At 22.8% G+C, this 16,640-nt stretch overlaps 1 protein-coding gene across 1 annotated transcript; it reads right to left on the reverse strand.

The window, feature by feature from the left end:
• Window positions 1-15,610: 15,610 nt before the first annotated feature.
• Window positions 15,611-16,293, reverse strand: LOC122849281 (dynein axonemal light chain 4-like). The gene is made up of 2 exons (XM_044147955.1): window positions 16,124-16,293; window positions 15,611-15,955 (listed from the first exon to the last, which is right to left on the reverse strand). The coding sequence occupies exons 1-2, from the start codon at window positions 16,181-16,183 to the stop codon at window positions 15,707-15,709; spliced, it is 309 nt and encodes a 102-aa protein (XP_044003890.1). The 5' UTR covers window positions 16,184-16,293; the 3' UTR covers window positions 15,611-15,706.
• Between the last annotated feature and the right edge of the window lie 347 nt (window positions 16,294-16,640).

Below are 16,640 nucleotides of genomic sequence, written 5' to 3' on the forward strand. Positions count from 1 at the left end.
GTATTTTTCAGCAATATTAATCCAAAAATAATAATTAAGACAGCTGTAAAGAAAAATTAAAATAACAAAAATTGACATATGTTAATTACTTGAATAATACGACTTAATAAAAGAATATAATTATCAAGAAAAGATTATTGTTTGAAGCATATGTTTGCTTGTCAAATCCTATTTAAGCTGAAAATAAAAAAAGCATGAACAAATATATACTTCAATTAAATCATTCTTACATTTTTTTTTGAATTTATAAAACTGGAAGTATTATTTTGAAAGAAAAATAGATATTCTAATTTTGAAATTGCTTACATTAGTTTTAAATTCAAATGACATTTTGGTGTATATAATATTAATCGTACTTAATTTCTTTTGAAATGAAAATATTTATCAGTTTAATTACATGTTTTCAACAAGCATATCAGCTTTATGGTTTTGTTCTTAGCTTTTTTTTCATATAAAAACAAAGACTGAGTAGTATTGTTTGATTTTACATGAAACAAAATTGAATAATGTAGGTGATTTGAAAAAAACTATATCATTTTCAAATATCAGTATGTGTGTGTGTGTCTATTTTTGTGCAATTGAATATAAAAAAATACCTACATTATTCAAGAAAAATTCGTCTTTGATAATATTTTATTTCTTTTTAAAAATCATTATTTTAATCGATTTATAATTATTAATTTTTTTTGCTATATTTATTTAAAATTAAAGGAAAAACATGTAAATCAATTTCAGCATGTATAATAAATTGAATAATCATTTACAATATATTTTAATTTATATAAATTGTTATTAAAATTGTATAATCAATTTGAAAATACGAAAAAAATAGAAACCAATTTGTTGATTGATAATTAATATTAAATATTGATAATTAACATGAAAATTATATTAAATAAATAAAAATTAAATTTTAATTAAATATATAGTCGAAAATAAATAAATTAAATCATTGATTATTTATGTGTGTTGATGAAAAATAAAAAAATAAATAAAATTGATGTTGTTTTGTTTGTTTTAATTAATTCATAGTTATTTATTTTGTTAATAAACAATTTATCATAAAAAGTTAATTTATATTTTTTTTAAATCATAAAAGATAGTATTAATTTAAAATGTCTGCTGGTTTTTTACACCAAGTCCTTAAGGACACACGCAATTATTCACTCTCTGTCCAATTACTCATGCACGCACTCATAACTGAACATAAGTACTAAAGAGCGCTATTACTTGTTTTGAAAATTTACAAAGCGTTAGAAACATACAATTTTATGTATTATATTTGGGCAAATTAATACCTCCAAAAGTATGTCCGGATTGTAAATTTATTTTTTTTTAGATTATGTTGCTACTGTTGATGATGATGATGTTTTCTTTCTTCTAAAATAAAAAGAAAACAAAATAAAAATTAATTATATACAAACAAATAGTAATATAGTAATTCAAATAGATGAAAAAATTTTTTACCCTTTACGAACATAAGTTGAATAATTATCTATTGAATCATTTTCATTAAGACCAGAAAAAGCTGCACCAATTTTAGCAATACCACATGCAGAATTGATGTCACGATGCCACGTGATATTGCATTTTGGACAATGAGTGTACCTATGTTTATGAGTGCTGACAATAGCTTGTTGTTTACACTTGCTACAGTTCTGGGTTGTCATATATTCATCAACTCTAATTAAAACAACATTTTCGTCTGCTAATATTTTTTTTTCAATTTTTTTTAATGGTGGCTTTCGATATCCAAATCCAAGTGGTGCCATGTCAGTTTGTCCAATAAAAATTATCATTAAACCATCATTATTATCATCATCACCACCGTCATCACTATCATCATCAGCATCATCATTATTATTATTGTTATTATTGGGGTTTTGGCTACGTTCATATAAAGCACGTTTTTTTGCTTTATTATTTTGATATTTTTTTTGTTTTTTTTCAAATATCAATTTTTTTTCATCATTTAATTTATTTCTTTCAATTTTCTTTGATTTTTTCTTGATCAGTTCTTTTTCTCGATTTTTGGCTCTTCTTTTTTTTTGTCGTTCTGTCAATTTATCTCGATTTTCTTTGGCTTTTTCTCGTTGCCTATCGAGTTTTTTTTCTTTATTTAACTGATTTTTTGACTTGTTACCCTTATCAACTTTAGTATTATTCTTATTATTATTATTATTATTTTTTTTTTTATTTTTTTCCTTTTTCTTATCAACTTCAATTGGTTTTTTTAAACGACTTTTTGGACCTTGTCCAGTTGTTATAAAATTAACAAGTCGATCAAGTGCTCTTCGATTTTGTATTTTTTGATTCCACCTGATTTTTGTTAATTTTAAATCACCATAAACTGGTTGCATAGCTTCATAAGATCATAAACGAAATTTTAATATTTTTTCGTAATCAGATAAATTTTTTAAATTGATATCTTTAAATTCATTTAATTTCATTAAATCTTCAATTTTTTTATCTCAATCTCTGGTTAATTTTTTTCGAATTTTTTCACTTCTATAAAAACCAGTTTTATACAAATAAGTAGAATGTTTTAAACAATATCTTCGTTGTTTATCTTTATCATTCAAATCTTCCAAATTATTAAAAAATATACCAGCTAGTGGACATCTAAATCCAGGATCAAATGAGGCATATCTTTTAGGTTTTTGTTTTTTAATATCATTCAATTTATGTTTACTTAATATTTGAATTTTGGGTAATTTAACAACATTATCATCATTTATTACTTTACCAATATTAATTTCATTTTCTGATATTAATGTTGATACTGGTGTTTTAGGTTTTAGACAAAAAATTGAAATCTCTGCACCATTTGTTGTTAATGTTTCATAAAAATTTTTTCCCAATGATGTATGTTTTTTGATGTTAAAAATTTTTTCCCATAATTCAGCATTATTACAATTTATAGTTTCTTTATAAATTTTTGGAGCCAGGTTCAGGTTTTTTACAAATTCTTCAAGAGCCGATGCACTGTAACGTATGTGTAACCAACCAAATTTATGTATTGGAACAACAGCAAAATCCAATGTTGTTCTTTGTAAACTTCTGAAAAATGATCAAAATTTATACCAATATTTATCATTTTTCATTTCTGTAAAATCAAGGTGATTAAATTCTTTGAATATTGGTATTTTTGCAGGTTTAATATTTTTATTGAATAAATCATGTAAAATATTATATGTCTGCGTTGGTGCTATATTCAGTGTTTTCTTGACATGTTTAAATATTCTTTTATAACCATGATACGTTATATTTGTTTTAAAACATGTTTTAAACACTTTGATAGCGTCAGCAGTTAAACGAAATAAACCTTTAGTGTCAAATTTAGTTTCAATTTCAAGATTATTTTCTTCAATAAAAGAACACCATTCTTGATGTAATTCTTTTAAACCATCAGGATGATTAACTCTTGTACTATCCAGTCTCATGATATTAAATACATCATCTATACTTTTATCTACCTTTCTTTCCATAATATCATTCAAGAGCCAATTATTTTCATGATTAAAACAAAACTCAAAAAACATAGAAGATGCAATTCTCCACTTTGACATAACTCTAACTTCTGATATAACTTTATCATATACCTTTTTATTTAGATCGTTATTTTTCGTTTCTTTTGTTATATTAAGAAGTGTTCGAAGACCCATTTGTATGGTTTGTTCTCTCCTATTTTTTTGTCCAGCAAATTTTTTTGCACCAGCTGATGTTTGTCTTGATGATGATATTTTTATTGATGAACGAACTGAAGGAGTTTTTGGTTTTGATTTTGTTGTTGATTTTGACTTTACAGTTGATCGTCATTTTTTTGTTGATACTGATGATACTGATAATGGTGGTGGTGGTGATGATGGTGGTGGAGTATTGATGTTTTTTTCAGGTTTTTTCGGTTTTCTAAACTTGGATTGTTGTTGTTGTTGTTGTTGTTGTTGTTGTTGTTGTTGTTGTTGTTGTTGTTGTTGTTGTTGTTGTTGTTGTTGTTGTTGTTGTTGTAGCAAAAAAATCAGTTATTAATTTATTGTTTTTAACTGATTTTGGTTTTTTTTTAAATAAAGACTTTTTTATTGCTCTTAATGATGATGATGATGATGATGATGATGATGATGATGATGATGATGCTGCTGATGATCTTAACTGTCGTCTTGGTAGTGAATTTGGTGGTGATGGTGATCTTTGACGATCAGCAACAGCTAAATGACCATATCGTCCAGCTCTAAAACTATAAATATTTCTACTGCCACCAGCTTGCTCAGTTTTTAATTTTTTCTTTGGTGTACGATCATTCTTTGGTTTTCTTTTACTAAAAAAAAAATAATTATTATTAAACATATATATAAACATATAATTATTATTAAACATGTAAATGTAAATGTAATTAAAAATAAAACTCTAATACCTTGGTGTATGTAGAAGCTTGGCTTTAGATTCATCATCATTATCGTCATCACTACTGTCCATTTTTATTGGGTAAGGTTAAGAATCTTTATTTAATTTATAATATATATATTTTTAAACGCGATTTATTTATTAAATTCGCAATATAATTTTTTGAATAATAAACAAAATATATAATTTTATTTTATTTAATTATTTTGAAAAAAAAAAAAAAATTGATTTTTACTTGTTTATTTAATTAACTAATTTATTTATATATTTATTTATTAAAATCAATTTAATTTTTTATATAATAAACAAAATATATAATGTTATTTTATTTAATTATACTTAAAATTAATTTGAATATTAATAAATAAATATTTACATATATAATCAATATAATTTTTAAAATAATAAACAAAATATATAATTTTATTTTATTTAATTATTTAATAATTAATTGATTTTTGATGATTAAAAAAAATTATTATTTTAATTTGAATTTATCAATGACAAATGGATAAAAAAAAAAAAAAAAGGGATGGACAAATAAGTGTTATGGATATTTTGATGAAACCTCTGAATGTAACGGTTATGTTATCTAAAAAAATATATAAAAATAATAATTAATAAATAAATATTATTTAATGATAAACGCACGATAATAGACCGAGTCCACACAACACTGAACGGTCGTCAGTCGTCCGTGTAAACAGACATATTTTTTGACAGTTGTTGATTCTAATAGAAATGAAAATATTGATATACTTATTTGGTAAGAATTATTTATTATTTGTTTTTATAAATAATTATTAATATTTATTTTATTATTTTTCATAAATTTTAGATTCAGTTTAAACGCCAATATTATTATAATAATAATATTAATAAAAAATCTGTCCACGAGGCACGCGAATTTTTTTTTTTTTTTCCTAACCTATATTTTTTATTCAAAATAAAATCAATTTTTTTTTTTTTTCAAAATAATTAAATAAAATAAAATTATACATATATTTTGTTTATTATTTAAAAAATTAAATTGATTTTTATATATGTTATCTAAATTTATTTATTAATATTCAAATTAATTTTAAGTATAATTGAATAAAATAACATTATATATTTTGTTTATTATATAAAAAATTAAATTGATTTTAATAAATAAATATATAAATAAATTAGTTAATTAAATAAACAAGTAAAAAATAATGTCGTTGAACAATGAAATGCCTCCTTTTGGTCGTGGTCGTGGTCGTGGACGTGGACGTGGACAGAATATTTTTGATAAAAGAAAACTATCAGAATGTACAGTTGGAATAATAAATCAACAATATCCAATGATGATGAACCAACAAAATTCATTGAAACATAAATCTCGTAGTATCCAAGGTAATTCATATATAATTTAGATTATATTATTTATAATAATAAGAATAATAATAATAATAATAATACGTTCCCATATACAGAATCAAATGACATCAAAAGAAGACGATGTGATGATGATATCACAGATTTAAAAACATCTGGATCACAAATAAACCAAGAATCATCATCATTAATAAATCAAATGTCTATTGATAATGATGTAAGTTTGAATAATTTGTCACAAAAATCATCTATTCATAATATTATAAAGATTGCAAAGTCGTGTCCAATAATGTCAAAAGAAAAAACATGCATCTATGATAAATACTGTCCATATCATCATGAATCAGATGACAATATAAAAGCACATGATGATAATAATAGTGACAAAAAAATTGCTCCAATTGTTGTAACAAATAATAATAATAATAATAATAATAATAATAATAATAGCGAAAATAATTTATTTGATCTCAATTCAGCAAAGATATATGGTGGAATATCGATGATTAAATTTCTCGATATTTCGTGTTTTAAAGATTATCTTCAAAATGAAATAATAAATGTCCATAACGATAATATTAGTGACATAAATTTTTTATCTATATCAATGAAACGAAAAAAAAGTGATATCGAAAATTTAATAAGGAAAACTTATGATCGTGATACTAATACACCAATATTCACATATGATGGACCTATTAGAATTAAATTTTTATCAAATAATAATAATAATTTTGATGATAATAATAATGATCATAATCGGAAAATATTTTATAAAATAATTATTAAGTATAAATATTCTTATTTGAAATATTTTTCATTTTATTACTGGAGAAATAAATACCAAGCAGGGATTTCTCTGATTGAAATAACCAGTCATAATCGTCAATCATATAAGTTTGCATTCACACCATCGTCACGAAAGGAAGACTTAAGATATTGGGTCGTTCCTATTTCTTCTAGAAAATCATGATAATGTATCATTACCATCAATTAAAATTGCAGATGAATACATTTTTCATATTATTCCATTGAAGATAGAAAATAGTTATAAAAAAGAAATGGAAATATTAAATAATATAAATAATGTTAAAAATATTATGAAATATACTGGATGTACATTATGCCATGGAAACCATCCAGTTTCCAATTGTGATTTTTCATACATTTTTAAAAACAATGATGAAATTGAAAAATTAAAATATTATCAATAGAATTTGACGATAAATCAACAAAAAAAACTTGAAAATCATTATGAAAATTTATCAATATTATTTATATTCGAAAACTACGTAAATCGTAGTGACAAAATAGTTCAATTAATATCAAAAAATTTCGATTGTGAGCTACCAATTCTCGATATCAAAAAAAAACAATTAGAGGAACTTGAATTAGAAAAGCAAAAAGCAAAATTACCGGCAACAATTAAAGAACAAAATATTAACGATTCACAAATTATTATTATTAATAATAATAATAATAATAATAATATGAATAATAATAATAATAATAATAATATGAATAATAATAATAATGAGATATTTACAACGTTGACAAAAAGTCAAATAAAAAATAGAAAAAAAAAGAAAAAGAAAACATATAATCCAAACAGACATCTTTCAATGGAGGATTATGGTATTTAGATTTAATTTATTTATTCCAGTGTAATTATTTTTTTGTCATTGTATTATTATTATTATTATTATTATTATTATTATTCCACTGCAAACGTCCTTAAGTTGGCTAATAATTATAATTTTTTTTATTTGAAATTGTCTTTGCAAATAATATAATTAGTCATACTCTACAATAGTTTGTCTAATTGTTTATGTATATTCAATCGTGCACCATGTTGTCCACCACCTGGTCCACCCTATATTCAATATAATTTATAAATTATTTATAAATGAAATGTAATTACAAATTAACCTTAAATTAATCATATTTTTTTCAAATTGAATATTTTAGATGAAATTTTATTTTTAAATAAAATAAAAATATTAATAATCAAGTAAGTTCATATAAACGTGAAAAAAAAAAATAGAACAAAGTTCTTGATTTGAAATGAATGAAAAAAAATATATAATTATCTTTTTGCAACTTGCAAAGTCGTATAATAAACATGGCAATATCTAACTGATGGTTCTTTTTATGTTCTTTTAATGATTGCATAATTTTTCCAAATAATGTAATGTACCAAGTTCATTTAGTATACTAGTAATCATAATATCCTGTGCTTAAATAACTTGTAGTTAGTTAAAAATTTCAACTAATAAATAATTTTGATCAGTATAAAAAACATCATCATTATCAATCTGTATTCAAAAAAAAAAAAAAAAAATATTCAATTCATTGTGTGGCTGGATTATTAATTTATTATTGATTATTTTAGTTTTTTTAAATTTCAACTTTATTACTATTTTGTTGTTAGTAATATATGCAAAAATATTTTTACCTTAAATTCTAAATAAAAAAAAAAACAATAAGTATTAATTTACATTGTAAAACTATTTTATAAATTATGCAGTATCTTAATAATATTATATTTTAATAAAATTATAAAATGACAAGTAGAAAAGGAAAAAATATTAAATTATATTATAAGAATCTAGTTATTTGTCATTTTTTTATTTTATAAATAAACGACAAATCAAGAATGCGAATTAATAATTATTCAAAATTTTTTTTTTATTTGTCATGCAGATACTTGGCAAATAAAAATGGCAAAATGTACCATCATCACCAGCTATATTGTTTTGTTGTCTTCAACTACGATTACCATCACAAGTACGTGAAAAATCACCACGTAATGTCGTGCACCATGTTGTCCACCACCTGGTCCACCCTATATTAAATATAATTTATAAATTATTTATAAATGAAATATAATTGATAAAAAAAATTAATTAATATTAACCTTGTCCTCTTTGTTGTTGTGGTGGTGGTGGTGGTGGTGTTAGGTAATAAACATGTGTAATATTTGGTTGTTGATTTTGAATAATTGATGGATGTTGTAATTGTTGTTCTGGTAATGTTAGAACAATATATGTCATTTGATGAGTGACAGCAATACTTTAGTTAAATTTTTATATAATAATAATAATAATAATAATAGGTCTATTTTGCTTTCTTTGAAAAAATAATAAATTGACATTGACCATCATGATTATTATTAATTTAATTCTTCATTTTTTTTTTTTTTTTTTGTTTCATTGATTTTTAAATAATAATAAGAAATAATAATTGAAATTTAAAATTACAAGCAGACTTTAATCTATTATTTCTAAGCTCCAAAAGAAATAATACATTTGAGCAAACAAAAAAAAAAAAAAAAAAACTAATTAATTAATAATTAATGTTTTTTAGTTCGCTTATGCAGTTATTTTTAGGATTATTATTTTCCTTGATTATCTTTTTAAAGTATTGTGGTGCAATATTCAAAAGATCTTTTGGTTCAATTGTTGTAATATTAGATAAGATATGATATTTATTGTTATTGTTTTTCCAACAATTATCATAAATTATCCAATCAAAACTTTTATTTGCACAAGCACTATCTTTATTTAATTGCATTTTGTTATTTAAATTATCTTGTATAATACTGTATGTATTATCATTGCACCACATATCTTTTACAGCAACTTGCATAAAATAACCTTCCATTAATGACTTTTTTATCATCAAATTACAATTATTATTATCATTATTTATTGATGTATTTTTATTTGAACTTAATTCTAAGTTTTTACCTTTTTCTATTAATTCTCTATATATTTTTTTTGCATTATCTAATGTCTCTTTAGTAAAACCATTTTTTTCACACCATTTGCTGCATTCAATATTATTATTTAATTTTGTATATGTATTGAAAATTGATAATAATTTTAAAAAATCATCATCTATATTTAATGATAATTTTTTGTATGAAAATGATGAAACACAGATGTTTGCTGTAAGCATTGAAATAATTTTAGTTATTTCATCATGGCAATTATAATCATATGATTTAATTAATATTTTTGCCATATTTGGGCTCAATGGAATTTTTAACATGGATTTTCCAAGATCAGTTATTTCTCTTTTATTATTTATAGCCCCATAATATAATAATGTTTCTAAAGTTTTCTGTAATTTTTCTATTTTTATTGGATTAATTAGTGGAAATGCATATATATCATCAGAAAAATTTGTTATTTTTAATACTAAATTTTCCAAATTTTCATAATCAACAGCACACGTTTTATTTTCATCAATTTTATCATAAATTTCTTTTGAATAAATACGAAAACAGACACCTTCACATGTACGTCCTGCACGTCCTAATCTTTGGTTTGAACATGCTTTGGATATCAGCTTCAATTTTAATGAGTTTGTTCCATTTTGATAATTATAGTATGGTTCTTTAACTAAACCACTGTCTATCACAAAACCAACATTATTAATTGTTATTAATGTTTCTGCAATATTTGTTGATAAAATTATTTTTCTTTCTTTTTTATTTTGATAAATTTTTTTTTGTTCATCATTAGATAAAGAACTATGTAATTTCATAATTATTGTATCATTTCTTTTTTTTAAATTTTCAATGAAATTTTCAACTGTATCAATTTCTTCTTTACCAGGAAAAAATACAAGAATATTGTTATTACTATTATTATTAATTATTTTTTCACAGATATATTTTATTTTATCTGCAACTGTTTTTAATATAGCTTGCAAATCGTCAATTAGTTTGCTTTCACAATTAATTGATTCTGTGTAATGAGCATTCACATTAAACATTTTGCCAGATGCTGCAATTACTGGTGGATAATTAAAAAATTCATTAAATATATTTTTATTTAATGTTGCACTCATAATAATGATTTTTAAATTTTCATTATTTTTTAATATATTTTTAAATAATCCAATTAAAATATCAATTTCAATTGATTGTTCATGTGCCTCATCGATTATTATTGTATCATATTTCGTTAAATTAACATCACTCATTATTTCATTCAATAATATACCATTTGTCATATATAAAATTTTAGTTGATTGTTCGTTAAATTTTGAATCAAAACGTATTTTATAACCAACTTCTTTGCCTAATTCAACTTTTGTTTCCATTGCAACTCTTGCAGCAAGTGATGTTGCTGCTATTTTTCGAGGCTGTAAACAAACAATTTTTTTTGTGACATCACACTGACTGCACCACTGTGGAATCTGGGTAGATTTGCCAGAACCTGTTTCTCCAATAATTATGATACAATTATTTTCATAATATTTTATAATGAAATCATTATAACATGTGTGTATTGGTAAATTTTTGTTTAAAGAGATACAATTTTTTGATAATATTGTTTTTTGTTTTATATTATCATTTTCTATTTTTTTCATTCTATTAAAAATACCATATCTTTGTTGATAATTTCTAAATCAATAAAAAATAATTTTATAAATTCTTTCCTTGTGTGGTTACTTATCGTATTTAATTTGTTTGATAATCCAGTATTTACATTTATTATTTTCTCTATTTTCACTGAATTATCATAATTTATATCATAATTATTCAAGTAATTAATATAATCAAGAAATACTTGTGTTTGTTGATCTGTTATTCTTTCAAAATTACTATTATTTTTAATAGTTTGATTATTATTAATTTGTATTTTATCAGTAATTGTTTTATCTTGAATAGATTCATTAGATTCATTTATATTGATATTATTTATTTTTTAAGTTGTACTTATTGTTTCTTGAGCAGTTTTTTTCGGTAAACTTAAATTACCATAATCTATGTCATCTGTTAGTGATATTATTTTTTTTTCAAATTTTTGCAGAATATATAATTCATCTAATACAAATTTTGCATTATTATCTAATTTGGATAATGAAAATTGAGTCGTATTGCATTGTATCTTTTATATAATTGAAATTTTGCAATTTTATAATCCAAAGGATCATAAACGTCTTTAATATCCGATTTATCATTCAAAATAACAGAACGAATCATGTTATTCAAAATAAAAAAATAATCACAGGATGGAACAATGTGATTGTTGTGACATAATGGACAGTTTTCTCTTCGAATAAAACTATTATCAATATAATTTACTTTTCTAGTTAGATCAGTTATACATAAAACAATACTATCCATGGAATTGATTTCTCTATATGTTGGATTTGAAGAAACTTGCAAACGATCAATCGGAATCATACTTTCAGTAATTAAAGGACCATTAGTGCTTCGTATGTCATATTGATAACTTGAAAGTTCATTATACGTAAAATCATATAATTGTATATATCTTTTGCTATTGTCTGTCCATAATTCAAGAAGAAAATATTTATTATCTTCAATCATAAATTTAACAATATATCGTGTCATAAAATTATCTGATAAATTAAATAACCAATCACTTTTCAGGTCAAAAAATAAACGAAATAGTTGATCATAATATATAATTGGATAATGATGTATCATAACAAAATGGCGTGCATATTCCATTAAATTTTTATATGAAAAACTTGAACAATTATATGGACAATATGATGGTAATAATTTTGAGTTATCATTTGTGGTTAATTGCTTATTTATATCACTATTTTTTTTATCTATTTTCTTCATAGATATCGTTGCATGTGAAGATGGTATTTTATTAACTTGTTTATTTATCATTGATTCATCAACAAAATATATGGACGTTGCTTCATATCCATCTATTTTATAAACCTTTGATGGATTTTCAATCCAATGTATTTTATTATTGACTTTATAGAATGAAGAATAAATACCAATATTTTTATTGATATTTTCATTGTTGGTTTCATTATTACTTATCATATTATTCCATAAATTACGGTGAATATATGGACAATTATTGTTAATATGTATAGCATTTTCCATAGTTTTCCATTGCTGGACATAATTTATTTATTTTATTTGGTAATAATTTATGTTCGAGACAACTAACTTTTTGATTTATTATTGATGATGATGATGATGATGATTCTTGATTTATTTGTGATCCAGATGTTTTTAAAACTGTGATATCATCATCACATCGTCTTCTTTTGATGTCATTTGATTCTGTATATGAAAACGTATTATTATTATTCTCATTATTATAAGTAATATAATCTAAATTATATATGAATTACCTTGGATATTACGAGATTCATGTTTCAATGAATTTTGTTGGTTCATCACGATTGGATATTGTTGATTTATTATTCCAACTGTATATTCTTGTTTATTTAATTAACTAATTTATTTATATATTTATTTATTGAAATCAATTTAATTTTTTATATAATAAACAAAATATATAATGTTATTTTATTTAATTATACTTAAAATTAATTTGAATATTAATAAATAAATTTAGATAACATATATAAAAATCAATTTAATTTTTTAAATAATAAACAAAATATATGTATAATTTTATTTTATTTAATTATTTTGAAAAAAAAAAAAAATTGATTTTATTTTGAATAAAAAATATAGGTTAGGAAAAAAAAAAAAAAATTCGCGTGCCTCGTGGACAGATTTTTTATTAATATTATTATTATAATAATATTGGCGTTTAAACTGAATCTAAAATTTATGAAAAATAATAAAATAAATATTAATAATTATTTATAAAAACAAATAATAAATAATTCTTACCAAATAAGTATATCAATATTTTCATTTCTATTAGAATCAACAACTGTCAAAAAATATGTCTGTTTACACGGACGACTGACGACCGTTCAGTGTTGTGTGGACTCGGTCTATTATCGTGCGTCTCCGTGACTACTCGGAACTTCGAATACTTGCACTGGTTGACTGGTGTGGCGCTGGCATGAACATAAGCACCAATTAAATATTTAATTTTAAAGTTTAATTTGAATATTTTTTTTTCTCATAATGAATAATTTAGTATTGAATTTTTTTTACATTAAATTTTAAAATTTACATAGCTGATAAAAGTTCGGTGAGGAAATTGACATTTTTAATTATTTATTAATTAATAAATGATTTTTTGTTGAGTCAATTTAAAAATAAAAAAAAAAAAAAAAAACTATAATCAATTTATAGGAATTATTATCAATATCAGTTCCATGGTCACGTGTTATTTTTGTTTATATTTTTTCATATGTGGTAATCAGTAGTAATAATGTGACAAGTCAAAATATAATTATTTAAAAATTAATGTGACGATTTATGACAATCTATCATCATAATATAATAAATTTATTAACCTATTAATAATTTTATATTTAAAAGAAAGTAAGTTCTTATTTTATATATTATACAATATATAGATATGTCAATCCTCTTGTTTATATAGCTTTATTCCTAAAAACATTAGATAAATAAATAAATAAATAAATACCAAGGAAAAGCAGTAGTTAAGGAAAGGCTTGCTTGCTTGCTTGCTTGCTTGTTTGTTTGCAACTAAAATCAAAATCAAACTATTTATTCAAGTTAAAAGTTTTATTTTATTTTTCATTTTTAATATTGATCATTATCACAAAATTTAAGTATAGAAGTACATTTTTGATTATTGTTTCAAGTTGTTGTTTCTGTTGTTCGAGCAACAGATACTACTTTGTATGAATTTTCAGATATTTTGACTATCTTGATTGGATCGATCTAAAATCAGATAAAATTTTTTTCACAGCGAGTATAGATAAAAAATTATACTATAAACAGTATTTAAAGAAATTGAAATAAGTACCTTCATAGGAGTTGGCTTGGAAATTTCATTGGGAACTAGAATCGTATAATGTTAATATCCATATCCATAGTTGACCTGACTACCTGATTCATCACCATCATCATCATCATTATTCTCCCATTGTTTCCATGGATCATATAGTTCTTCATCATGATTAGAAGAAATGGAAGGAATAGGAGAAGAAGGATAGGAAGGAAAAGAGAAACCACAGCAGACATAATTATAATCCAAAATAATGTCACTATTTAATTCACGTAATTGCAGACAATATATGGTGGAGCCTATGTAAAGTACGATTTACCAAAGTTAGTATTACTTAATTGAATTATTAATTAATTTACTTTAATGAATAATGATTATACCACTATACCATGGACTATAATCTCTCGAATTTCACTGAAGCTCACAGAATGGACAGTGTTGGGTAATTCGACGATTTTCTGGGTATCATACAATTATACGTATGATACTACATAAAGTGTATAATAGTTGGAAGTGCCCTCTTTTTTTTATAAAATGAAGTAAATGATTTATTAAAATCACTCACACCACTACACAGTACACACAGCTGTCAAACTGTTTTTTTTTTATTCGACAACGATAAATAATAAATAAATCTTCGAATGGTCACAAGGTTACAGGTAATTATGTCTGCTGGTGAAATTAAGAAGGAAAATCCAGTACAAATATTTCATACATATCCATTTTGTAAATTGAGTGATATATCTGATGATATTAAACAAGAAGCTATGGAATTATGTACAACAGCTGCTGAAAAATATTCAGCAAATTGTGAACATGCTGCTAAAATGATAAAACAAAGTCTTGATCAAAAATTTGGTCTACCATTTCAAGTTGTTGTTGGTAAATCATTTGGTTTTTTTGTAACACAATAAGAAAAAATCTTACTTTATATGTACACTGGTGGAAATATTGCTATTTTATTTGGCGAAGAGTTGCTGATCATTAAATATAAATAAATTATCCAAAAAAAAAATTATAATTTTATATAAATATCAATTTTTATTCCATCTTGCAAAAAACATTAATGACATTTTCATTTTAAAACATAAAACTAAATAAAAAAACAGCTTGAAAAATACTAAAGTAACTTTTTTTTTTTTTTCTTGCCTGAGATTATTTTGAATAATAATAATACTTGTTATTTTGATTAAATTATTCAAGGTACAATGTTCAATAAATTAATGATAAATTTTTATATATAATTATTATGCAGATTTCCAAATGCAAATTGCAAGATTACCAGCACAAAACATGTAAAGAAGATGGTTAAGTTGATAAGTTATTTCGAATCCATATCCTTCACCAACAACTGTATGCCATGATGCACCAAATTTTTTATCCATTGTTTCTCTAATCATACGTGATATACTTTCATAATTATCAGCATATTTTTCAGCAGCAGTTACACATAATTTTATCGCTTCTTGTTCCATTTCATCAGTCATATCACATTCCTGAAAATAATAAATAAATAAATTTAAATAAATATTATTATTGATAAAATAAATTAATTATTTCTACACAACCCTTAGAAACCATTTATTGATCTATTTTTTCTCTCCCTAAATTTTATCGAAATTTTTCTATCAAAAGTAATATTTTTTTTTTACAAATAAACTTACCCTACAAAGTGGATAAGTATGAAGTTTTTTAACAACATCATCTTTTTTAATTTCTGTCATTTTTACAGGTGTTTTATTGTAATAATTTAATCACCCTTTGAATAGAAAAAAATAAAGAAAAGAAAGGAAAAAAAAAATTGTAAACAAGTAGTAAGTGAGTCTGACCAATTAATTCCGTCACTACTGTGATGATTCAGCAAATGACATCAATAATTTTGCACATGTCATGGTAAATGCATTGACAAATCAAATACAAGAAATACAAGTGAGTCAAAAAATACCGAAGTTTGATTATAATAATCCAAAAAAATATTTACATGATATAGATAAATATCTAACAAAAAAACGTTGTCCAAACCAAAATAAGTTATTAGAAATTGAGAGCATATTAGAAGATCAAATACAACTATAGTATGAAAGTAAAAATGGTACAATACAACCAATTCAAAGTAGCTTTTCTAGATAAATATTATCCAACACCAAGTAGATTGGCATTCAGAGATAAATGAGTCAATCA

The sequence above is a fragment of the Aphidius gifuensis genome, linkage group LG2, assembly GCF_014905175.1.
Source record: "Aphidius gifuensis isolate YNYX2018 linkage group LG2, ASM1490517v1, whole genome shotgun sequence".
Classification (NCBI taxonomy): domain Eukaryota; kingdom Metazoa; phylum Arthropoda; class Insecta; order Hymenoptera; family Braconidae; genus Aphidius; species Aphidius gifuensis.